At 34.7% G+C, this 27,753-nt stretch overlaps 1 protein-coding gene across 1 annotated transcript; it reads right to left on the reverse strand.

Annotated features, from left to right (window-relative positions):
- Positions 1-4,882: 4,882 nt before the first annotated feature.
- Positions 4,883-25,953, reverse strand: LOC132193013 (homeobox protein EMX1-like). The gene is made up of 3 exons (XM_059613296.1): positions 25,295-25,953; positions 14,769-14,941; positions 4,883-5,591 (listed from the first exon to the last, which is right to left on the reverse strand). The coding sequence occupies exons 1-3, from the start codon at positions 25,902-25,904 to the stop codon at positions 5,346-5,348; spliced, it is 1,029 nt and encodes a 342-aa protein (XP_059469279.1). The 5' UTR covers positions 25,905-25,953; the 3' UTR covers positions 4,883-5,345.
- Between the last annotated feature and the right edge of the window lie 1,800 nt (positions 25,954-27,753).

Raw genomic sequence — 27,753 nt, forward strand, 5'->3', positions numbered from 1 at the left:
AAAAGCCAATTAAATTATAATAATTTATTTATTTAGATCTCTAGAAAATTTAAAGCGTAAAAATAAAAATTGTTTTGTTGGAGATCCCATTTATCGGTTCCCGCTCCCTGAGAAATATGTATTCCAAAACCTGTCTCTGCCGTTCGTATATATCTCCTCTCTCACTTCGTTTGGGCAATCCAAACACAATTTACTCGCTGATCATCAATAAACCACACTCTCTCACACACACAGGAAATTATAATAGCCCATCAGTCAGAATATATAAAATGAAATTACGCCGTTCGTATTATATGTAATAAAAATGCCGAGCTCTCGATTTGCATGCACGTTCAGATAAATAGGGTCTAAAGTGATGAGATGGGTGTTTCCGAAAGCGCATAAATTGCTCGTTAAATTACCCCGAAATTTCGCACCCATCCTGCGGAAAAAATCGTGCCTGCCAATACACACACGATGTACAGCGTAATAATATAAATTTCACAGAGAGAAAAGATCACTTATCACGTGTACCTGGTGTGTTACAAAAGAGTACATAAAGCAGCGGTGCCCGCCTCCTTTCTTTGAGGAGCTGTTTGCTTTGATGAGCGTTTTTTTTTCATATATAATATTTATTGATACGATATTTCGGTAATAACTTTATAGTCATGAAAGGGCGAAATCTCTTTGCCTTTTGGCCGGCGAAGATCTTTCTTTCTTCTTCACGGCGGCGTTTCGCTGCATCGCCGCGCGGCAATAATCTAAATCTATTTTTAATGTCGGCCCAAAACCTATCATTAAGTGTTTAAAAACGTAAGGGAGACGGGCCAACAGGTCTGCGGGGCCTGATAAATTATTATCTCCCTCTCCAGGCCAAAGCAACTCTCGCGCCGAGAGCAGCGGAGCATTTTGTGAGCTGCACGCCGAGGTAATTTGCTCTTATTGGGTGTGGAATCCAGGAAATTTAGACGGACGGAGGAAATTTTTTCTTTCGGCGTGCACATGAATGAAAAGGGAAAGACACGGGGAAAAACTTTAATGTGTGCAAGCCGCAGGAAATATTGAATGAAACGGCAAATGAGGAAAAAAAATATTTAAATAATTTAAACTTGTTTTTCAAAATAAATATTTTATGTCTGAAATCTAGAAAAATTAAATCTGTTCATACTTTGTTATTTCATACAATTTTTTTTTCACCCGAGTACTATTTTTAGATAAACCAAAATTTCATGCAGATTGAAGATAAGTTAATTAAAAGATCATTATCGACCTTTTGCAACATGACATAATATTTAATTTCTTTTCTTCAAGAGATACTTTGGGAATTTAATTTTAAGTAATGGCTTTAAAAAAATATTTTCTCAGCTAGATTTACTATTTTTGTCACTTCACTTTATAAACACAAAAAAGTTTTATTTGCTATGAAACATATAAATAGAAATTACTTCATGTACAAATAAAGATGTAAATTAACTTCACACATCCCTCTGCTTTTCAATCTTTTATTGTTCCATTTAAATAAACACATGATTATTCATGCTGCGGTCAGATTTATCATGACGAATAAAATAACACATACACTTAATAATTTTTACCGCAAACAGGACTTATCAGAAATCAGGATTTGCTTCTATCAAAAATCCTGTTCATTAAAAAAATAAAGGAAATAAATGATTACAAGTTTAGGAATATTAGTAAATAAAAGATAAGTCACAAAATCGGGTTTTCCCAAGATTAAATGTATATTTCCGGCTCAAATCATTAGCACTGTGCTGATAATATGTTTAAGTAGAAAATAAAAATTATTGGTTATTTGGATACCCGCCGGCTTAAGAGCTTCATAAGATTAATTTGAAACCCAGGATACTTATATATTCTTACAAAGACTTAATTACAATTAAATTTTTTCCTTCCCATCAATTGTTTTCCTTAAATTGTGAATTTTTTCAACAATTTGGACGAACAAACAGCAACAATAATAATTTTATATATTCTAAATTATGTCCACGTATATAGTTCTAGTTCTCCAATCAGCACCAAGAAAATTAAATTAACCTCATAGTCCCTTTTCTCATGATTCAAATTGCTCCTATTCATTCACATATATAAAATTTATTAAAGCTGAAGTCCTGAGCTGTCCGTGTTTTTTATGAGGCGCTGTTTAACAAGGGTGATTCGATTTTACGATTTTGAAATCGGTGAGTTGAGATAAAATCAAAAAGGAGAGATAGACGGAAAGAATTCCGTGGCGTGTATATAAAAGGGACCGTCCGCGTGTGTGTATTTCGCCCTGGAATAAGAGAGCAGAGTGGATAATAACCTCTGTCTAAAGACGAGATGCTGGTAATAGTTAAAATGTGGCCGCTTGTTAAAAAGAGTTGTAGCTGCAGGTCAATTCCAAATATTATATGGCCTCTTTTATTTGTGTGTGCTCTCGCCAGTTTTTTCACCACGGGTTTAAAAAAAATTATACTTTGGTTTTTATATATTAGGTGGATGATCGGTCGGTCGGTCGGTCCGAGCATAATGGCCATCATTGACTCGTGGAATGATGTAATTTCAACGAGTTTAGCTGCCTATAATGGCCCCCATCAACAATACTTAGGCTCTTCATTCAGCTGAGAGAGGAGCGAGCCGGTCGAGCGCGCATGGAAATTTGTGTTTGAATAAAAAACATGATAATCCCTATAATTATACTCAATTTATTTGCCCGTTGAAAATTTATTATTGCCTCGGCGGGTAATTTAAAGATTATCCCTCGCAGCGGAAAGGAATTTTAAACGCGAATATAATGTAATCAAATTAAATCAAAATGGGCCTCTAATTTGGCTTTGATTAGCCTCACCGAGAGATAGGCATCTCTCTTGTTTTCGTAATTATCGGTGCCTCGTTCACATACATATATTTTCTACATTTTCTCTCACAGAGGCATGAAATATGTATTTATTCATCGATTATGCGCGGTGCGGTTTCGAGTATTATTACCGCCGCGCCATAATGGGGAAGTAAATCATTTTCGCATTAAGTGAGTTTGAGACTGAGTGAAATACCGGCCATTGCTTCAAGCAGGGGAATATTATTTAAGCTGAAATCTCAAACGTTTGGCGGCTTCTTAAATATAATAGTTGATGATTCACAAGCTTAAAAAATCATCTAGAAATCCTAAAAATTATCAATAGTTAAAAATTTAATAAATTGTAACGCTTTATCATCATTTTGCAACGGATTGTAAGTTGATTACTGATAATTAAAAGAGATATAAACTGTTTAATTTTGTTGATTAATAATAATTTTTTTATGAGAAAATTTTACTTCTAAATAATTCATTCATGTTTTAATAATTAAACCTTAACTATTTTTATTACATATTTTATATTATCTTAAATTTCTGAATAAAAATATAATTATAATTTAATTTAAATAATTTCAATATGTTTTTATTGCATAATTTTTTTTCCCCCAGGACTGGACTTGTGTCGAATAATTTATAATAACAACAATAAGTTTGAATATTTTGAATTTTATAAAGAGTTTGTAAAATATTAATTAACGTGATGTACAGTTTTACAAGCAAATTAAATAAAAGGATTCTGATTTTTACATGCATCAACATCGTAATATTTATATCATTTAACTTTTCAATTTGAAATACCATAAAAAAATTATATGTATATAAAATGTTATGTTATGAATTGAATTACTGGTCATATATCTTTCATTATAAATATATAGAACTTGAATTTATTTTTTTTTTATCCCAAAACTTTTTAATTATTGGAGGGAATATTTAAGAAACTAACTTTAGGAGGCGAGCATATTATGCAAAAATAAAACAAACACCTCCTTTTAAACCTGGCTGTGGGAGTGCCCGGTTGAAATCGTGAGGGCATAGAAGCATAAAAACTGCCAAATTATGTAAATCACCTTTTAATTTCTATTTTTGGGAGTTTTCCTCTCTCTCGCGCCGATTAATAAACTATGTATGGGAGCCGCGCCAACCTCTAATTTGAGGTCCTAATTTGATGGCGTGAGCATGTGTTTGGTGCCAAAAGAAATATTTTGATTACAGCGGCAGCAGAAAAACGCGATCCATTAATGATTTAACACGAAGACAGGTCTCGTCGGAGATCGAACGCAAACTCCGCCGCGTGTTAAACGAGAGGGCAAACGGGCGATTTCGCTGCCTTATTTGTACAAAAACAAGTTTATTAATCGACAGCACACACACACAACAGGATAATAATCTTTTTGCCTCTCTCGATTATAAACGGAACGAGCTGGCCGATGAAAGCCCAAGGCGGATTTATTATTTGAGAAATACGCTTTGCCATAAATATGCAAATTAAGCCATAATTCCACTCTGTTACACGTAATGGGAGTTGGGACGAGATTATATTGTGTGTGTTTATCGCCACCGTGAGCTGGAAAAGCGCGGCCTGATTTCCAATTAGCATCGGATGGGATTAAATAAAATAAAAAAAATGAATGAAATTTTCACATAAATTTGAGCGGACTTTTTGCATGAAAAATAATTTTAATCCTTCATTCATATTATCGAGTTGGATGGAAACTCGGCGGGATAAATAATGATTGTTTTTCATATTACATAGCCGGAGGGTAATTATACCTGTTGGCAGGCTGATTAGAATATATTAATAGTTATTAGGGCTTATATGATCGTGAAGGTGAAAGAGGCTGCGCACTTATTGGAGCGATCGGCCGATGGGAGAGGCATTCTCGTCTCTCTCGAGAAAAAGAAATCCGGGCAAGCCCATGTAATTATTATTGAATCGGACGGACATATTATTTATTCAAGCCTTTTTGTTCTCTTGTCCGCCGGCTGTATAAAGGAAAACCGTTTCGAAATCAAATGAGACACGCCAGAATTGATTTTTCGTCTGTATATATTTCCACAGACGAGCGTTTTTCGTTTATTCTGCTAAATTTAGCACACATATACACAATTGTATGGTACAGTCATGTTTGTAATTGTAATATATATAATTATATTATCATGATTTGCTAATCTTTGCATACACAACAGACGTCAAAAGATCGATTCTCCTCAAATCATTTTACACACCTGTCTAAAAGTTCTGAAATTATTATTTTCATATATTTAATATAATAAAAATTTTCCAAGGAGAATCGTCGCGTATTGTACACATGGCACTAAATAATTTTATTATTCGAGTTCATGATTTTTGTATATATAATAAATATGGCAACACACACGAGGCGAGATGAAAATCGTCCTTTTTTTTAATTTTCAACAACATAGATTAAGAATTCGCACACTTGGCCACTTTGAATTTTTCTCGGTTCACTTTTTACTTTGGTCCATTGCATAGTTTTTTATTTTTGAATTAAATGTCCGAGCAGATTGAGTCACAAGAGTCGTCGTCCCGCTCGATGTCGACCAAGTGCCGACTTCCGGTGCTGCTGTTGCTGCACCGACTGCTTGACCGGGACATCTCTTGCTGCGTCTCTTGTTTCCACTTGGTCACGTGGTGGGACGTCTTGTTGCCCGAGGCGGCCGCTTGGGCCTTGGCCTCTTCTTCTTGTTGCATCCGCTTGTGTTTCGTCCGCCGATTTTGGAACCACACCTTAACCTGAAACACAAAAATTAAAAATTTAGTTAAAAATTTACTATATATTTTTTTTTTAATTAATTTTGTAACTTTATATTTATTAATTATTACAGGAGATTGGAGTTTAATTTAAATTGATTCTTGGCTAATTGAGGCTAATTCATCGTGGGCAGAGGCTAAACCAACTCATTTGCAACACCTACGTTTGCGAGTTGAGTTATAATCGATACATGGGCGAGCGAGCAGCGCCAATATATAAAAGAATCAAGGCCTCGAAGGAGTTAATGGCTTATGATAATTACCTATTGGGACCTGTCAACATAACATTAAACAAACGGCCTGCTTATACACCTTATTATTTTCCTCCTCCTCCCCATTTGAAAGGTGCTAATAATTCATGCTTTTAATCACGTTCGGAAAGGATCCATTTAAACAAACGATGACTCACAAAATAAATTAATATTTTTTGCTTCAACATTTTTTATCGTGAGTGATTTTCAACGGAAACTAATAAAATAATATCGCACTTCTTCTTCTCTCCGCAAGTGTAAATATGAAGCGAGACTTTTGAAATTAATAATTCCCATCAGCTCCCCCTGTTAATAGATTATTTTATAGTTTCCAGGTATCATATTATTGTTGTTAAACGAAGGGCCCTGACAAGCCGATTTTATGGTCGCGTAAGTAATTTATGGCCGAATGCAAATTGTATAATAAAGAGAAAGAGAGGGAGAGGCGCGGGTTTAAAAATAAATTTCCAGCCCGTGGTGTATGCAAACAATGAGAAGGGATTAGCGAAGAGGAAGTCACAGGTGGAATGACAATTTGAGCAGCATCTTATTTGAGCGCACCTTGTTTCGCCTCGGCTCCCAAGTGCGAGATAAAATAATAAAAATACATATACGCGACGTGGAAGCCGAGAGACTCTTCTGCTCTTACAACAGATGTATTCTCATTGTTAACATGCGCAGGGCAATCGCTTGTCTTTTACGGCCCTTTGTGCCGGGGCTGCGGCTGAATCGATTAATTTTACTGCTTCATCTGACATACCAATAACTGGAAGAGTGGCTCGAATTTGTCGTTTTACGACTTCGATTGGATTCTTCTTTTGTGAAACGGACAAAGGATTGCTTTTATGTTGATGTGGAACAAGCGACGAATTTTGATTGAATTTGGAACGAAAACGGTAAATAAAATGATTTGTTTTTGAAAACAAAAATTACAGTCAATTTTTTAACGAGAATTATTATTATAAATTTTGAAACTATATAATTTCATCTTCAGCAATGAAAATTCTAATAAAAATTTTCGCTAATTTAAAGTTGGAGCATTCAATATTTACTAGAAAACTTTTAATTGCTATCGACAAGTGTGTATGGCTATAGTAATTATTTAATTGAAATTTGATTTGATTATTAAAGTTTGACACTGTCGAGACTTATACTTCAAAAATAATTATAATAGCAAGTGTGCGTAATCGATGCATGATCATATATATTTTTATTTATTTAAAGAAAAAAAAACATTTTTTAAACACAAATTCAACATTGAAGTTAGAGATTTTATTTAATTGCAATGAAATAACTATTTGAACGATATTGGAAGCTAATAAGATATGTGCAAAGTATGCAATTTCTTAGCACGAGGAACTTTATCAATGCTAATTATTAACTTTCAAAATTTTGCAGTTACACAGATGTATGCTGAGCTAGTAATTTTACTTTTACTCAATAAATTAGTGAAATTGTTTATCAAACACTTCATTAAGATTTGTTAAATAATAGTAATTTAAAGTAAATTTAACGCCAATATTAATTATAAAAATTTTAAAAATGTTTTTTTTTAAATATTCTTTTCTATATTATATTTAATTTTAAATTGCTTTATTTTGCCTATTTTGATAACATTTTCAATCCTCATTATTCATCCCAGTCTCCCAGCAACTAATGCCATAATCACTCTGATTTTATAAATGCCAAAAATTTTCCAATAAAGATTAAATTTTGGCAATGACTTAGCCTTATAGGTATGTCAATGTAAAAACTTGAATTAGAAATATGGGAATTTCATGGAAAATTTGTTGGACTCTTTATGTTTTATATTGCTATTATTTCATAGGTAAAATACAAAATTCAATTAGCTCTTCATTTGAGATACATTTTATACAAAAGAACTTAATAAATGCGTCTTTATTGATCAGGTATAGAACAACAATAAATTTCTTTTAACTTGAAACAAATTATCCTCTTGTCGACTAAATTGTGAGATTTTAATATTTTCCAACACACAGTTAGATTCCACGCTTATAATTTATGTTGGCAGAGCTAGAAAAATTCCAAAAATGTCCTGCATCTCTCTCGCCATTTGTAATCAGGGATGCCGACACCAAACGTGGCCTGCATTGGCACTGCAATTGTGGGAACAGCATCAGCGATCGGTCATAAATAAACAATGATCAAAGTGCATTTCCCACCGAGAGAGCAGAGAGGAAAAGCTGCTCTCACACACATCCTGCGCGCGGTATTTGCATTGCTATGCGGTGCGAAGACGCGACACACCACGATTATCATACCCGCACCAAAAGGCACACCCTGCACATAATAAGGAGGCCTGATGATGGATTGTGACGCGCATCCGAAACGACGCGCCGCGCCGACCAGTCAATTTGGCAGCCATCATGCGCCGCGCCGATTAATTCGGCTTAATTTGCATTCGCGCGTTTTTATCGCGATTGCGAGACGTGCTAACAAGGTCGGCTAATTACGCCAAGCGCAAACGAGATTTTAATTGGATCGCAAGGATTTAATTAAGGAAGTCATTAGCATGCGCAATAGTACACACACATCTCTCTCTCTCTGCGAATTTGGTCTCAATCGTATTATTCATTCGTGGGAGGTCGAATTTTCTGTGAGGCGTCAAGAGGCTTTGTCTCCAAATGTGTGCGATTTGCATTCAAATTAATTCTTGCTATTGTTCTTTTTTGCTGAAAATCAATCAGACGTCAAACCTCCCAGGAAGATTTTGTATTAGATTTGGAAAATTAATATGAGAATTTTGAAACTTTATTTAAAGAATAAAATTTAAAATTTATCTTTGCATCCTAAATCTGTTAATTGAAAATCATCTTTTTTCATTGCTGCCATTACTTAAGATTTAAAAATTTTTCTCCTCTTTGATTGTCTTTGCATGACTCAAATTTGCAATATTTTAGTATACAAAAATATAAATTTAATGTTTTAAATTCTAGAATAGTAATCCTTAATTCTGGATATAACTTTAATACCCCCATTCTCTTTAATCAGCCACGAAATTTTAAAATAAATTAAATTTAGTATTGAATCATGGGCAGAGGCGGCAGAGAAAAATATTTATTGAGTAATAATTTAAGTACCTCAGCAGAATCAACACACATTAAATAAAAACTTAAATTAATATTCCCCATAAAATAATGCTTAAAAAGTTTTAAAAATCACAAGTTCTTGATGCATTATTGTTATTTGTTATAATATATAATTATGTTATAATAGAGATTATGGTACAAAAGCTTAATATTTTCAGAAAGGATAAAAGTTTCTATTTTATTGAAAATCGTGGAATTTGCACATTTTTTTTCTCATTCTTTCTTATCCATATTGTTTGTCCCTCTCTCCGTTTTTCTTTTGCGTCGTTTGGAAGTCAAGGACTGCATGTGAATTTGAATACAATTTGTTCTTCTGCTGCTTTTTATCTGTCACGTTTTTTCCGCTAACTCGTTTTAATCGTCTCTCTCTTTCTCTCTGCCGTGTTTGCGACGTCGAGTGAGCAAAACAACGCCTATTGTGTCGACCAAGTGCCAACTTTTACGGCCAATTTTGAACATTTATGGATGGAAATGCATCAACTTGGCACTCATTATGAGAGCTCATGCCATTACGGCAGTAAACTTGGTGTGCGGATAGGGGGCCGTTGAGTCCGCGCGCTCATCAGCTCGCTTCTTTTTAACACACAATGGAGCTGCTGCCACTGCGCTGAATCATTATTTTATTTGTCGATTGTTTCAAGGCGAGAACAATAAAGTTTTATTGGAAAAATGAAAGAAACACACGGCGCGCACGCTCCCTACTGTTCGTCGCACATAACTGTAAAGAAGAAGAAAACTCGGCTATAACATTTAACAATTGTAAAAACGTCAACAATTTGAAGAGATAATTGATGTGATGGAGAAGTCTAGAACAATTAGATTTTGGCTTTCTTGAAAATTAATTTAGATTTAATTAATTGAGAAAAAACTAACTAACGTCAAAATTATGAAACAAATAAAAGTGTTTTTAATTGGTTTGAAAAAAAATAAAAAATAAAATATCCTTTATCAACCTCAGTAGGCAGGTTTCAAAATATCTGAAGCAATTATGATAAACTTTTAAACTAATATACCTTTAATTTTCTGTGTTTTTAAAAAGTTCAATTTTAAATATTATTGGAAAGAATTTTCAACCGTGAATCATGGTGCTAAAATTTCAATTGAACTTTTTCTTGATGGAGTTCACTTTAGTTGATTATTGTTTAAAGCAGGAATTTTTTCTATACAAAATATTAAACGACTGCTAAAAAATCAACCTAGGAAAATTCAAATCAAAGCGTTAACTTTGATCAAATTTTTAAATTTATTTGATTTATATAATTTTTTTCTCAATAAATGTTTGCATAAATATGAAGTATTTAATCTTTATCTATTTGTTGCTGGCATTTTGATTGACGCTTTGATTGATTTCTGTTTTCAGGTTGGCTGCAATCGCCACCGGCCTTTTCGGTAAGTGTTTCCTGCTCTCTCTGCTTATTTTATTTTCCTTCCCTTTTCTTCCGTGCAGCGTTTCTATTTTATTTATTTGATCGCCTGCTCTTTCGTGTGCACGATATTGTTATTAATTCGGTCTCGGCCCAGATGTCAAAAGCGAGGCAGATGCACCATCAATTATACGAGCGCGAAGAAACAAAGGCAGCAGCAGCAAAAGTAGCGACTTGTTTTCCTAACCCCTTGGGTGTTTTGAGCGTGAACACGAAATACATCGACTTGTGTAATGCATTAAGTGGAAGTGATTCATTTCTTCCGGCCGGCGCGAACAATTGACTACTTCATTATGCTATTTCCACCCCCGCCGCGTGCACCACCCCCGGCCTGATTGGGGTTGGTTAAAGCGCGTGTGTGATTTGTAGCGGGCCATTCTCGCGGGGGTCCGTGCTCTTCATTTGCTTGTCTTGTTATCAGATCAAGTCAGCAAATCGACCGCCAAATTGCAGAACGTAGTTAAGCGTTTCAAAATTTGTTCCTTCCCCTTGAAATGGTATGATAGCTATGGCTTTTATGAGAGGGGTTGTAATATGAAAAACATCAATTTTTCATTGCATTTCTTTTTTTTCCAATTTAAGAATTAAAAATATTTCAAAACTCTTATCAAATATTTAAATATTAGTGATTCTATTTTTAAAATATTACTTAATTATCCAAATTGTCACACTGATATTTATAAGAATGTGTTTTGAAAAAAAAAAGTGAAAAAGTATAGCCAATGCAATATGTCAATCTTAGACCCCAAATCGGCTCAGCTGATAGGCTTGTGAGAATTAAATCTGGATCATTTTTTCTCATTATCATTAATTAACCGATTTTGATGTAATAACCGATATCATATTTAAACTATTTTTCAATTTTACATTAATTGTTAAACAAATATTAACATTAGTTATATAAATTATTGAATGATAAATATTATTATTATTATTTTGCATTTTGATTTAGAATTTTAAATTTAATTAAAATTCCGTTTACAAATAATGAAGATCTGCAAATTAATAATTATTTGTGATAACTACAAATGACTAAAATTAATATTGGTTTAAAATTTTCACTCTCCAATTTATTATAAAGTGAAGTTTAAAAATTATTTAATAGAATAATTTAATTTTAAATAACAAATTAATCATTGTATTGAACCCCCTTCTGTTAACTCTCATTGCGGAAGAGAAAGTGAGGTTGTTTAATGTTCATGGATTGCCGTGTGATTCAATTTAGCACTCAGGCACATACCCTAATTAATTTCGAATCAAAAAGTTTTTCACGTAAAGGTCGAAAGCTATCTGCAGGTGATTAATGGTCCGCTTTCCCAGCAGTTTTTGCACGCGGCCGGGAGAGGGTTTGAACATTTGGCATCTCTCATCATCATCGTAAATATCAAGAGTATAAAAAGATATAGAGAGAGATGGGAGAGCAGAAAGAATTAATATTAAATATATGTCCCGCGAGACGCGCGAAAAAGAGAGAGGCGTCTGTCTGTTAAATTGCCGCTCTCGCACATTACCAAGGCAGACAATAAACGAAGCATTTTCATATAATAACATGACACATGTGCCCGCTGCGCAGCGAGCTGATTGGCCGGCGACTTATTATAACGAAAGGCAAATCTGCTAATCTGGATACGCCCATATCAATGAACAATAAAACCTGGCCAGAGTGGAACTCTGAAAAAGCTGCGGAGAGCGACGCGGCCATACATTATGCAAATGTATCGCTCATTGAACAACGTTTTAACATCGGCAATAAAGTTTAATTTTATCTGGTACAAGTGAGTTAATTAAAATACCTGCGAAATTTATATCTACTCTGAAGTAAAACAGCGCAGACGGCCTGTTTTTCGATTCCGAGTGAGAAACTCGTGGTGTTATGTATCGACAGCAAGCAAAGCTCACGTCACAATTTCGGCGCAAATCCCAGCATTGCGCGCCTCCTTAGCGCGACACGTGCAGGCACATTATTTTAGAGAATAATCCTTTGAGCCCGGCCGAGCGAGGCTGCAGCACGAAACAAATTACGTCGGCTGATCCTCGGCGCTCGGCAAAATTTGCACAAGCGCGGCGGCCATGTTTTCGGAGCGTTTCGAAAAGCGCTCAGAAAATAGCAGGGGATTCTTATTTTGCAGGTCTTTGAAATTAATTAACAAAAAGGAAGGGTGATAAGTTTTGAACAAACAAGATTTGACGAAAGTGGAAACTAATTTAAGCACGCTAGCAATTTCGCCTTAATTAAAAAAAGTTAATTCTCAGTGCTTTATGCTTGTCTCATCTCAGAGGATTAAAATATAATTTGTTCACTTTATTCCTTGAAAAGGAGCTAATTGTAAGTATATTTTGATCCTTAAATTTACCAAAATTTCTTCTAAATCATTAATAATTTTTTGTAGTTGCAAAAGTATATTATTTTTATCTATAATCAGGTATTTTCTGCCCGAAATTCACCAGTAATTATAATAATTTAAAAAGTTTTGAGGATTTGAAAATGAGTCAAGTTGATTATCTGAATTATTATTTTTTGTTCTAAAAGGAATTTTTGATATTGCAGAAAGATTTCAAATTTGGCTTAAAATTGGCAAATTATAAAAATATGGAAGAATAATTTTTATTATAAAACTAAAAATATTTTCCTGGGTCTGTTTCCATGTTTTGGAAAGTTTTCTTCAAAATGATGCAGAAACCAACAATAATATACTTTTGATCAAGCTGCTCGTTCTGCTACTGGTCCCCCTAAATGTTTTTACGTTATTAGCTAACGGAGCGATCTGCTATTTTAGGGGAGGCACTTTGTTATTCTTCAATCAACTCCACCCCTTTCCCTTTTTCACCCGCCGCAGCAACAATCGCCCTCATCAACGCCGGCATCATTGCAGCTCGCGGCGTCGCTTTTTCGCCATCGAATAAAGCGGCGCGCAGCATCCGAGCGGCGCAGAAAAGCATATAGGGGGCCCCTGCATATTATATTTCATCCCCTAAATTGATGAGCTTCGACGATCGGTTGAAATCTGCTGGTAAATGCGATAATGCGTTCTCTTTGTAATTGCTTTCTGATATACAATTTATTTTTTATTATTAGTTTTTAAACAGAAAAGTTTAAAATTTTCAGTAATTTAAAATAAAAAATATTTCAGTTGAAGAAAATTATCGATCTCTTGTGTGCAGCTCAACTTTAGGGCTCCCCCTGTTGTTTGTCAAAAATCTTTCTTTCTCTCTGGAAACTTTTCCCATTTCCTCTTCAAGAAGTCTCAAAAGTCTGCAGACGAATTACGCCAAATTTCAGCACATTAAGTTTTCTCACGCGCGGCCTCGTGAGGATAAGAAAAGAAGAGCGACGCCATCTCTCGAGCCAAAAGAGACGGGTAATGGGCAAAAAGCGCGCCCATAAAACCCTTTTGCTCGCAGGGGACGCGCCGCGAGGGCGAAAATGGGCCGTGCAGATCAGGAAACAGCTCATCTCTCACTCTGCATTATGCCAGTTAATGGTTTGTGTTATTGTGCCCCATTGCTGGCAATAAAGCCGCCTCTTTTGTTGTGCTTTTAAACGGGCGGAAACGAGTCGATTATCGTCCTTTTTGTCCCCAGACGGCCACGCTGATTTATGCACTTTTGTTACATATAAAACTTTTGCCCTCACATCGCCGCACACATACATGACTAACGCTTTTCAAAACGGGAAAAGCCGTGGGGGACTTGAACGACTGAATCTTTGCAAACCGGCACCCCTTTAGGATAATTGATGCATATGTTGCCCCCAGAGAGATGCAGAGAGGAAAAGGTTCCAAAATGAAGTCGACGAAGCAAATATTCATACGTATGTTCCATGAATTATGTATTTCCTTACTGTATATTATTACTAAATTTTTTTTTAAAATTAATAATTTCCAAAAAGTTTCAAAAAATTATTTTATTTACAAAAAAAAAAAAATAAGACAAAGAATCCTACTTATTTCTTTTTTTATTTTATTAATTTTTTTCTTTTCAATAAAGCTTTCAATAAAGTGGTCAGGTCATTCTTCGATTATTGTTCATTATTGTAATCTGCAGTGGAATTTGCTTCTCATTTTAGAGGTAATAAATTGTAAGTAAACGGCCGTCTTTTCAACATCGTTTTGTATTTTTTTTTTTGTATGCAGATTATTCATAATTAATCAGGCCAGCGGACTCCCTCTCTAATTTTTTAATTTGTTATGAAATTTATAATAACAATGAAGATTCAAATTTTGTAATATATTTTTAAAATTTGTGATAAAATCAGAAAGTATTTTATTTCCCATATAAACTATTAAAAGGTGATAAAAATATAAATTAACAATTTATGTTTTAACTAAATTTTAAATATTTATAGTTTTAAGATTTTTTTTCTTTTGGTCTTACCTGTGTTTCAGTCAGGCTGAGAGATTGCGCCAATTGTTTCCTTTCGGCGCCGACGACGTAGTGGTTTTTCTCAAACGCGTGCTCCAGTTTGAGCAACTGACTCGGGCTGAAGGCGGTTCGTATCCGCTTCGGCTTCCTGAAGGGTTGCAGAAGGAATCCGGGGATGTCAGGCCCTGCGGACACAAAAAAGTAAAAAATTATAAATTAATCCGATTTGACACGACAGTAAAAATTTAATCTTGAACGATCGCAAGTCTCGAATTCCTGATTTTATGCGCGCTTTTCACGGTTTAACGGCCGCGTTTAATTGACACACGCTCTCATTTGAGAGGTTAATTGTAATTTACGAGCGTGATATCGCGAGCAGCAGATGTTTGCTCCGAGATCAGCGTTTTCGGCCGCTCCGCGGTAAAGAAGGCTTCGGTTTGTGTTCGGGTCGACCGCAGGTTATCAGGAGCAATATTTAAAGGTCACTCCGCAGAGCGAGCCAAAGTAGGAACCCCTGCCTTTCAACTTTCGTGAACCGAATGAGGAAAAAAATTAACATCCTCCTGCCTTATCAGCTCGCTTTAAAGCCATTAGCATCGTAAAATAATAATAATGTATGCGGAGAGATAAATAATGATGAGAGATGCAACTAATCGCATTTCTCATTTCTGCCCTTCTGATGTTATAAAAAATGTGTAATTGCGCTCGTTTGTCGTTTACAGATGAACCGACGACTGCGTTTTGATGTCGCTTCGCTGACATCCGAGATAAATCTTTTGGACTCTTGAACCCTATTAAGATAAATATTGTGAAGAGAGCAGCTTATATACATTGTCGAGAGATAAATTAAATGAATGTTTGTTTTATCACAAGCGTGGCTTTTTATGAACGAATCAAAACACGTCGTAATTAATAAGACGACCATCACCATCATTTATTTAACCGCGCTGTCATATGATCTGCGACCCGATCAATCATTTTTAGCGAAATTTGCAAAACGTCAGAGAAATTTTGATGGACATGATTACAAAAATAAATAAGAGAGCTAAGAATGCTTTAACAGCAGCGAGATCGGCAATAATTAATTTCAATTATTGAGAATTATCAAATGCTGGAGGCAAAATAAATATCTCAGCAATAATTCAGGATTGGTTAGAGGAGAACGAGTTTTTTCTTTTAAAATGCAGCCCTGCAGCCTGCTCGATTCTTCCATCTACTTCTTATGAAGGCATAATTTAGATGATATTTTGAAATGGCTAATTATTTTCGCTTAAATTCATAAATCCTGTAAAAAGTAGGCAATAAGTGCATCTCCTATGTAGAGATATTGCCTACTTTACACAAATCTAAATTAAAATGAATTTACACATGATATCACTTCAATAATTTGAGAATTTGGAAACCTTAAACAAAGCATAAATGATATAGTTAAAATTAAGAATAAACATTCCTTATTATTTTAATGATTCGTTAATAAACCGAGATTGTTCAAGTCAGTCGTTCCTAATATGGCGGAACCTCAATTTATTCGTGCAGAAAATGAGCTGGCCATTCACATGTATACACAAGCTATTCTTTTCGCGCGTTGGTGAGTGATAAATTATCCCTACATTGTGTGAAAGTAAAGCAGTCCGGCAAATGAATATAGTGTCTGCGTCATTTTAGCTCATTTAACATATTCTCAAGATTAAGTTACAAATTTTAATTGGCCCATTGAAAATTAACAAAGAAATAAATTTTAAATTGTTATACAAAAGCTTATTCAATTTAAAGTAAAGAAGCAGAAAACTTTAAATAAATGTTGACTTTACTGATATAACTATGCTAGAAATTGAATTTAAAAAATGCGTCTCAAAAACAATTTTGTTTGTGTTGAGGTAAACAAAATTTTAACTATCAAAATTTAATCTTGCACTGCAATTATTTATTTAATAATCGATAATCCAAGGCAATCCTATTTAAGTGGGAAATTATTCAATAACAAGTCGATAGTTATTTATTATTTATCACACAAGAGCAAAAAAGCAGTTCGAACAAACAAAACACACCCGTCTCGTGTTAATAACATATCTTGCGTGAATATGCGACACGCCATCGTAACTTTTTGCCGGCGTTTTCCCGCGATGCGAAAAAAGTGATCGCGAGATGCCTTGGTTCGTCGTAATGAATGGCTGATATTTAATAACTAATTATGAGAGAGATATGTACACTTGTTAGGAAATCACGCCGCCGTTCACCGCCGTGCACGGCAGGCAGCAGTTTATATTCTCTCTGTATATATCGAGCGTAAAAAGTGGCTCTGACAGCCCTCGCAGGATAATTGCCTCTAATAACGGCCACATTCACAGCCTCTCTCGCGTACGTCGGTTTGTATAACGCACGCCGAGTAATTATTACCATTATTATTTTAATGCTACCAGCGCCAGAGAGACATTCGTCTCAACAAGCAGATTTCAAACTTCTTTCAATCCGGATTGGTCGGAAACAACGTTTTATTTTCAAGCATGTAATTGTGCGCGGCAAGGGTAATGAGATTGTTGTATTATTATCGCTTCCCGGTTTTGCAACGCTTAATTAATGACGTATTTAATTGATTAGTGCTTGTTGCCGACAACGTTGCTCCCATAAACATCCGGAGGTTAAAGATATAAAGAGGGAGGGGAGAACCATAATTATGCACAATTTGATCAAAATAAAACTTTATGGAAAGGAAAAGTCAAATGAATTTAAATTAATTAATAAAAACTTTAAATGTAAATAAAATAGTTAATTCATAAAAAGTAAGCATTTAATTAAATTAAATGACTTATTGCGGCATTTAATAATTAAACAATTTTGTTTTCAAGTGATCGTCTAATAAACTTTAATGATTGCTTATTCATTCCCCTTAATAATTATATAATTATGTTTCCTGTAAAATTTGATTATTTTTGTTAAATAGCTTATTTATTTCACTTCGCATATATGAGATCCATCTCGATAGTTATAAAATTTATTTCTTCATAGACTTTTGAACTATGTATAATATAATTTTTGGAAAATTAGAGTTTGATTCTGAACTGAAAAACATTTTTTAGATTTTTGTAGTTCACAATCAATAATCAGACTGAATAATTTTTCAAGCATAAAAAACCTCTCGTATTGTTCTCCAGTGCGATATTGAAGTGGTGTTTAAGCATTCGATTCACGCTTCAATTGGCAAGATTGGAGGTGCCAATAGCAATTATATCGGAGCGTGCTTGCGTGCAAACAAAGATTTTTGCAAAAAACAGTGTCCGGCGCGGTGTCGGATTGTCTATGCTCAAGGCGGCTGCCCTTTTGTGTCTGCTGTCCGAATGCGGGGCCAATTCATCAATCGGTGCACACAATGTGACAGCGGCACCGCCAGAAATGCGAACAGCATGTGTAATAACTCTCGCCGAGCAGCAATGTAAACTCAACATATATAAATCAAATGATATATACAAATATGCATTTGCACAAAACGCATGAGCAGTCTCAATTTCTGGCAGTCGAGGTCGCAGCCTCGACACTGTTATTAAATAATGGATTATTGATTAATATTAAGTAAGAATTCATAATTAGTAGTCCAATTTTGAGGCTTTATTTTAAATTAATATTGACATTAGTGTCTTAATATTAATCAAGAGATCATTATACTTTTTAAATAGTTGATTTATATAAAATTTAAAAAGGTTTTTTTATAATAATTTTAAGATGAATTACGGAGAAATACGATTTAAGCGTAAAACGAATAATTCGATATAGCTTTTGATTTCAAGAAATTCATAATAAATAACATTTATAAACATAAATAATTAAATAACCCCACCAAAATACATAGGATTTCATAAATTGTGTCGGGTTTATCATGAAGCAAAGTGTTCAGGATATTTACATATTTTTGATAACAAAACGCTAAATCCGGCTATAAAAATCGTAAGCCAATAACAAACCGGATTGAGGAAAAAGTTTTTATCAAATAATAATATGATATGTTTTGTCAACTCCGGATTAATTGAGAAAAAATAGCCGCCAAGAACGATAAATATAAATTTTAGTTCTTTCCTGATAAGAGGAGTTTCCACAGAATTAAATAGTGTAAATATAAATTAATTCACACGCGTATCATGAGTTAACGGTTATCGACGCTGGACTCACAATCAAACAAAATTATATCTGTTTTCCGGTTTGGTCACAGCTTTAATTTTGATATAAAAAAAATAAAAGGAAATCAATGTGAGTTTTTGTGTCCAGGATTTGTTTACAATCAAGAATTTGGTAAGTCCAGACCGATAACTCCGATAAGTCTTATTTTAAGCATACTGATTAATACATTTTGGGGACATTTTGACGACGTTAAATAAATGCACAATTTTAACCTCAAACAGCAAATGATTTTATATTTAATTGAACTACAAAATAATTCAAAAGAAGTACAGTTATTGCTATATAGTTGTTATTTGCGGTTTTAAAAAAGCTTTCTATAGTTCCAAATATTCAACATATAAAAAAATACTAAATTTAAAACTGGAAATTTTTATAAAAATCAAATTGATTTCAACCTCTCTCTATATTTTATTCGTATATAACTAATCAGATAAAATTCTGGTAAAATGTTTTATTTTCAAAACGACGACTTTGGAGGAACGAATTTAATTCAAAAAGTACCATCACAGGCAAGTTTTTTTTAACTTTTTAAAGTAAATAAAAATAAAGTTCAGGATAATATGTTCTTCTTTTAGTTCTAAAATTTTAAAATTTATTACAGTGTCTTTGAATAAAAAAAAAATAATAATAATGAAATGTCAAAAGTCTATATTTTTCTACAATAAACAATGTTTTGCTGAAAATTAATTCTAAACAATCAAATTACAGACTATTTATTATCAAACAATATTAACATTAAAAAAATCCACAAAACAAGATAAAAAGTATAAAAGTTGTGAGCATAAAGTGTCTCTTTTGTGAAAAATCCGCTAATAATTCCAACTTCTTGCAAATATTTAATATTAAGATAAATTTTAGAGTTAAAAAAGTTCATTATTTTACACAGACTACACTAATAAGTTTTCAATTTAACAAAAATGGAAATTAATTTTTTTCATTAAAGTCGCGAGTGCGAAAAACTGCGCGGCAGTGGTTGCTTTTCATCAAACTCGGCACCCCTCCGAGCTCATTTGCTCACACACGAACGCAGGGTGAAGTCAGATAAGAAAGAGTCGGCAATAATTTTATTGCTGCAATCCAGCCGCAATTAAATCTAGATCGACCGCCAAATTTGTTAAGCGAATGAAAAATCCCTCTCGTGTGCATAATAAAATCATCGCGGTCGGAAAAGCCGCGTGAGCCGAGCGCTAATCGCACTTGTAATCAAATATACACGCGAGAGAGAGAGAAAGAGGGGCGCACCGAGAGAGAACTTTATACATTCGGGGGTGTCTTATCAGATTTGCGCGCAGGACCAAAATTGTCCGCATCCTGCTGCACACCATCATCACGCCAGTAATTGCACAGGAAGGCATGAATAAAAAAAAGAGAGTCATTACGGCGAAAAATTTGGCGACTTTGTCACAACACTCACCTAATTCAGATGTGAGAGACGGCGTAATTTGTGTCGTGAAGGTGCAACATTAATTCATACACATTTTTACACTTGCGTGCCCGGCGCACACACGTTATGTACTGAGATTGTCATTAAGATGGTTATACCTATGTATAGAGCAGGTAATTGTTTATTTTATTGCTTCCTCTTTCCTACTTCTAATGTCGCAAAATTAGCTAATGTCACGCGCATTATTTGAAGAACGTTTCAGTTTAAATTTTCTGGGGTACAATAAAAATTCATAATCTCGCTTTTATTCAAAATCACGCAGGGAAACCATTTTTAGGAGAAAAAATTGAAATTACTCTGCAATGTAAATCTGAATGTATGGAATGGAGATGATGCTATAAAAATTTATAATTGGTTCATCAAATACATATATTGACAATAAAAATTTAAAAATCACTTACAATTGATATTTTTTAAATCCCTTTCATCTTATATTTCTATTCCCCCCTTTTTTTTAATCATTCATGCTTAATTTAATTATACAAAAGTATCCAAATTGACTTTCAAAAGTAAATTTATATTTTTGTACATTGCAATAAAACCTTGTAGAAAGTAACTTTATTTTTTATTATATATTTTAAATTTTTTTCTTGAATAAAAATTAGCCAAATTTTTGCAAACAGCTTAAATTTCTGTATTCTTTTGCAATATTTGTAAATTTTAAAAACTAAACTCACATAAAATGTATAATAAAAGGCTTGATATTGAATTTATTATTATATATTTGTAAGGTAAAATTTTTTATAATATATTTTCTTTTTTAAAATTACACTGTAAATAATATTTAATTTTGTTTTTAAGTTTCTCAGTTTGGAACATTCACACATTTCTAGGACTAAACATCATCATAATATTGAGATAAATCGCAGAGATCAACTATAAAACTACACCTTTGCCCCGCGAGCCATTAATTACGCACGCTGAAACGCAAAATTCGTGGTATTTTAATATATTTTTTTCCAAGCCCGGGCAAAAAGCAACCCGTTAATTAACGCGCTAATGGCAATTTAATTAGCGCAACAAAACGAACACAATAATTATAATATCGTAAAAAAATAATGCCATCCATGCGCGGTGCCTAATGATGTAATGGCGGTAATGACTCTCTCGTTACTCTCGCTCACAAGAGAGCTGCTGCAGCCTTAATGATCTTATAATATTTCCAGGAATTATTCCGCCGCGCACACAAGAGCAGAGAGATCGTTAAGTGCCTCTCATTCAAAAACATTCCGACTGCGTACTTCTTGTAATGTGTAAATTATAATTTGCGAGCGCGATTATTATATTATACGGCAGCATATAAATTCTCTGCTGCTTTCGGATGGCCGTCGGCGCTTCTGCGCGACCGTTTTTCCCACACACACTCACAGCAATTTGCCCCGCCACGGATAATTATGGACCCTGCATTTGCATAATTACTCATTGATATGCGTCAATTACTAATGATTGGCACTCGGCAGCGTGAGTTTGGGCTACACAATCAAGTCGGGTAAATAATCATGCATGATTTACTAAAGAAAAGTGAATTTAGATGTGCACTTATAACAGCTATAAAATATTTATTTAAAAAAACTTAAATATAAATATGCTTCAGATTTAAATAATTAAATGCTTTAAATTTAATTAAATTTATGATCAAGATTATAAATTATTACAAAATTATGAAGGATGCCATGAGAAAACAATTCATGTGATGTAGTTTTTACATTTTTATCATCTTTTTATTTAATTTAAATAATTATTGTTCATTATTTATACATGATTTATATATTTTCAGTTTGCTTTTAAATGTAGTACAATTTGGAGTAAAAAAAAAAAAAAAATTTCTCAACTAGAAATATTGAAATAAAAAACCTCAATAATCCTAGAAATAGTGAAATTAAATATTTGTAATATTATTATTATGAATATGAATATAAACTATCGCATAATTTAGTAATTCTAGTAAATCTATATTATTGACTAAATAGTAATTAATCTTTTAATTAATTCCGATTTGTCAATTATGCCAGGTTTTTCTATTTCCTGTTTGTTAAGGCCGTTGGGTGTTACAAAGTAACATTTGAATAATTAATGAGATTAATTTCCTATAAAAACTGTAACTTCTGGAATTGATTACGAATTCTATATATTTCATTGACTTGCCCTCAAGTTTTAGTTCTTAAGCTAAATCAACAATTAAGCATAATTACAAAATAATCTGCATAATTTGATTTTTTATCTCAATAATTGATGCTAAAAGATGGATTTAAACTACGAAAGGTCCAGTTATAACTTGGTGTGCGTGTGATATCATTATGGGCCATTAAGGAATAAAAATCGAGCCCTGGTCGGTATAATTATCATCAAACTGCTCCCAAATGCCTATTTCCATCAATTTTATTATATATACATAAGAAGCATTCATTGATACCTTTTCCTGGAGGCCAAAATTTAAACGGTTAATTTGCCATCGTAAAATCATATCTCTAGAAAAGAAATGTGAAAATTTGCCTAGCATATTGAAGACCTTTTTTATCACAAGCGGCAGCACCCAAAGCAAAACCGATTATGTATTATAAATTTATGCAGATAAACATATTTATAATTTTATGGCATCAAATTATGACCAATTAGGAACTATCGGACCAAATCATCTATTTCTTTGAAATTTCTAATATCTTTTTAAATAACTTTTATCCTCTCCTTTCGCCCAAGGAGATATGATAAAGAAATAGATCTTTGATTATTCTTTCGGGCAAATTATTTTCACCAGAGCTAAATTTTTAATAAAATTTTTAAAGTTAAAAAAATTAAATTGGTTTTTCGTTGAATAAAATTTTCACCTTTTTCAAGTTGGGATTTTTAACATTTCCGGCAGCATTTTTTTATTGATTTAAGAGGGAACATGTAATTGGAAAATTCCTGTTGCTCACCGCAGCTGTCGCTCGGTCAACTATAACAACCAGATAAATTAATACAAAACAATAAAACTGTCCGCCAGTTTGTTTCAACTTAATTCGTCGTCCACAGACACTTCCTCTCTCGACTTAATTGGAACAAAACACCGAAAAAGTTGTCTTTCCATTAGCACGATTTTAGGACGGTGATTAAATTAAACTGTTTTGGTGAGGAGAGACTATTTTATATATTAATTCGATTCGAAGAGCAGTTGTGTTTTTTATTATCACTGAATTAAAGCAACGCTCTTTGTGTCTAATTAACGACTCTCGTCTTTTTATTGCTTTGTTAATGTTCACGTGGAAAATTTAATTAAGAGAAGAAAACAAACGCAGCGTGAGACGTGAATATTTTCATAGCTATTTGTAATTGCTAATGGGACAGTTTTGATGAGGCAAACTTTCAAATAAATAAAAATATATATTTTTTTTATATCAAACCAAAAATATTTCTTTCACATTCATTCATTTTTTTATCAGGCAGGAAATCGACTGGCAATTAAAAGATTTTTTCCTAGCGTGCGGTATTTTTCTCGTCAGGCTTTTTATACGCGCGGCTTTTAATAATTATTTCCATTTGTGTTGCTTTCTGGTGGCCTAATGAGCTCACATTTGCGCCGATAACTTCTTGACCCGCGCGTGAACCCCAGCATTTGAGCCGCTACTAAAAGTAAGGCGTGCTGCTGGTTTTTTCGGTCCAATTTTTTCCTTATCAAAAGTTTTGAAACGATCTCTTGTGAATTATTTATTATATTTTGGGGAGAATAAACTTTCAGTATCATTGGGGTTCAAACCGATAATGCTAATGGAAAAGGGAAATAAAACTTTGGATCTTGGTTGACATTCGACCCGATAAAATTAACGATTCAAAACTTAAAAGGGTCATGTAAAAAGAACTAATTTGAAAGAAGATTCTAAAATGTGCTGTGTAATTTCGGTGCAATTGTCAAACGTCGGCAAAATCAAATGAAATTTATGCTAAGCAAAACGGTTTTCAATTGTCGGAATACCGTTGCAAGGAATTTTTCCACTTTATTGGAGCCAAAATATTTTCCCTCGAGACTTAATTTGAAACACGCTCATTGAAATCGCCGCCGAATTTGCATTTCAACAATAAACTTGTGCGGGCGGAAGAAGAAAGTGCGCGCGGTGAAAAATTGAGAGAGGGCCAAACAAGTTTCACGCTGCGCCCAAAATCAATCTCACTGTGGTCCTCAGGGAGGCTTTTCCCTTTTTGAGCCGCTTTTTGTTCGGCTCCTCTTGTAAATGTTATTTTTGCCTGCCTTTCAGCGCACCTTTCACGGGCCAAGAGCTTCTTTTTGTGTGTGGCCGTTACTCTTTGTGCATAGTGCGTGGTGATTTTTCAATTTTCACGCTCGAATTTGCTCGCGGAATTCGTCGCGGCGTCAAATGAATAAATATTTGTACACACAACAATAAGGAGAAGAAGAGAGATATGAAAAGAATGAGAAAAAAGTGCACCGCACTCTTAAAATTAGCCTTTGGTGAGAGACAGTTGAAAACGAATTTGCGGCTTCGTTCTCATGCTTAATTTTTAACAAAAGCCTTAAATTAAAATTAAACATAAAATTATGTTCGGCTTAAAAATCATTACGGTAAAACCTGTGAAATTATTTAATTAAAGAGCTGATATATTAATTAAATTAAATTCCAGGAAAACTTATTTATTTTGCTCTGTTTAAAAATTAATTTATCAAATCAAAAGCAAAACTATATATAATTAAATGATTTAAACCTTATTTGAGTTTTAAAGGAAGTTGATATAGGTTTTTATTATTAATTTGTTCTGAATTAAAAATTTATAAATTCATAAAGAAATTGAATAAAGGTTTTTTAATTATATATATAAAAAAATTAATGAATGATTACTGTGACTTTTTTTATAAAATTTAGCATTATGACCATTAAGGTAGGATTATTCAATTAATTCTTTTTTAATAATCAAAATTAAATATTGTACTTACCAGCAGGGAACCTGTGCGGGAAAATTCTGCCGTGTCTGGAGAGGAGCCACGGGTACAAAGGGTAAGAGTCTCTGGGCATTTGGTGGTGCTGCGGCAGGAACACTGGCGGCGGCGGTCCATGGGGGTGGTGTTGCGCTCCGGGATGATGTTGGTGCTGCGGGTGCGGGGGCCCCTGGGGGCCGCCAGCCGCAGCAGCCACGGCCGCCTGATGCTGGGCCATCGCGGCGGCCAGTCCGGCCTGGAGGTGGGCCGCGAGGGCCGGTTGCTCGGAGGCGCCATTGTGGTAGAAGGCCTTGAGCGAGTCCGGCGAGTATCCGGCGGCCGCAGCGAACAGGGCGGCGGCCGCGGCCGAGTCTCTGGAGGCGGCCGGACGGACCAGAGGGGCGGGCGGGGATCCTGGCGATCGTGGCCGCTGATGGCCGGCGGCCGGACTGGGCGAGTTGCGGGGCCGGTCGGACGACGACGGACTCGGGGGCGGCTCGCTGCTGGTGCTGTTGGGTGAGGCCCTGCTGAGGCCGTGGCCGCCGACGATCGAGTCGATGCTGAAGCCGATCTTGGGCTTGGAAGGAACGGCGACGATGGGCGTCGGTGCTAGCGGCATCATGGTCATCACCAGTTGCGGGCCGCTCAGCTGCAGGACAAACGGGCCATTTGGCAACCACAGGCGCACTACTGGACCTGGCCGAGGAGGCTGACGGCAGCGGAGTCGGCGGGAGGCGGCGCCCCCCGGGAGGCGGGCCGGGGGTGGGGCCGCCCCTCCACTCGGGACTGCGACGGCCAGTCGGCGGCCGCGCCGAGCGTGATGGAGTCTCGGCTCCCTCGGAGATTGGCGCTCGCGAGGCGCGACGGGCCAGACCGGCAGGGCCCATTAGGCGGGCGATTACTCGAAATCAGCGCCCTAATGCGGCTGAAATTAGTGCTGCGTGACTGAGGAAGCCTTTTCCTGCGCGCTCCAGCCTCTGCGCGCTCTCGTTAATCAACCCCTGAGATGAGTTTTTGTGCCGAGGGTTTTTGCTCTCAAGTTTGATGATCCTATTGTTTGTGTTGCGCTGATGAACGAGAAAGAAAAATGATCTTCAAACTTAATTGAAGAAGGGAAGATGAGCGCCATTCTTACAAATTTGATATTTTTATCTTCATAATTTTGTGCAAAATGAGCACCAAAATAATTAAATTCATTTATTTCACTATTCAATTAAAACTTCAACATTTTTTTATCAGTTTTTAAATCAACAACAAATTAACAATTAGAATTTATCATTTTGTCATTTTTCGCAAAAAACAAAAAATATTCCTAATTATTAAAAATCTTAAAAATGATATAATTTCTTAAAATTACGAAAAAACTTTAATGTACTCATCTTTTATTATTAATTGATGTTTTTTAGTTGTTTTTAAAAATTAAAAAATTAATCTATTTAAAAAATTCTTTGTTTTTTTTTTTAGAAAAAAAACTCTTTTAGACCAATAAAGGCTCTCAATATTATAAAAAAACGCTGCTAAAAACAAAATACCAACTCGCAAAATTATGCCTGAAAAGATAAGATTTATAAAATAAGCTTCTTTCACATATGAACAAACACATATTATACATCTTTTATATTTGAACAGAAGCTCAATTATAGATATAAAAGGAAGTTTTGCACATATAATGATACTTTAATTGGACATAAAACTGCACAATTTGGCACAATTTTCCTCGTATATATTATACAAATAAAAGATCCTGCATATGAAGCCAGCGGTGTAACTTTCAAATTAAATTTGCGGTTCATTTTTTAACCAAAATAATTATCATAAACCATTATAGTTTTAATCGCACTTCTACATCAAAAGTGAAATAATAAGTTCCGCGCCTGCAGCACAATGGCGGTGAGACGTTTTTTTGTTTATTTTAGCGCACTAATAGCCCGATCGCGCCGCAATTAGATTAACATCTCTAATGGCGACAACCTCTCAAAACATGCCAAAATTTGCTCGTCGGCGCGATTCAACATCAAAGTTGCCACTTGCAATTAAGCAGATGTTGTATATATAGTCCATCTGTTAAAGTAAAAAATAAAATTATATTAATCAACTTAGAAAAATAAATTTCTCACCTCTAATAAAAGTAGCCCCGATATTTTTTGAAAAATAATGAAGTGTCTCATTCAACTATGAAAAGAAAATAATTGACGTAATAAGAGTGACAGGGTGGCCGATGACGACTTTCAGCTTTGATATTACTTCGCTCTTTGTGTCAAATTGTCCGCCACCCCTCTTCACATAGAAATGAAATTAAAGTTGCTGCGATTTATGCAGAAGGCCGCCGAGTGTAAAGCGAGAATAATAAATAAAAAGCGGGGATAATGAAGTGCTAGTTATGCTGTTAGTCAGTTTATTATGCGCTGTTATTGCCAAGCAGCATGAGCAGTGCTGGCAGCAGGCCTGACGCAGAAAAGGCTCACGCAGGGGAGGAT

The sequence above is a fragment of the Neocloeon triangulifer genome, unplaced genomic scaffold (genome assembly GCF_031216515.1).
Source record: "Neocloeon triangulifer isolate White Clay Creek 2 clone unplaced genomic scaffold, ASM3121651v1 ptg000003l, whole genome shotgun sequence".
Lineage (NCBI taxonomy): Eukaryota > Metazoa > Arthropoda > Insecta > Ephemeroptera > Baetidae > Neocloeon > Neocloeon triangulifer.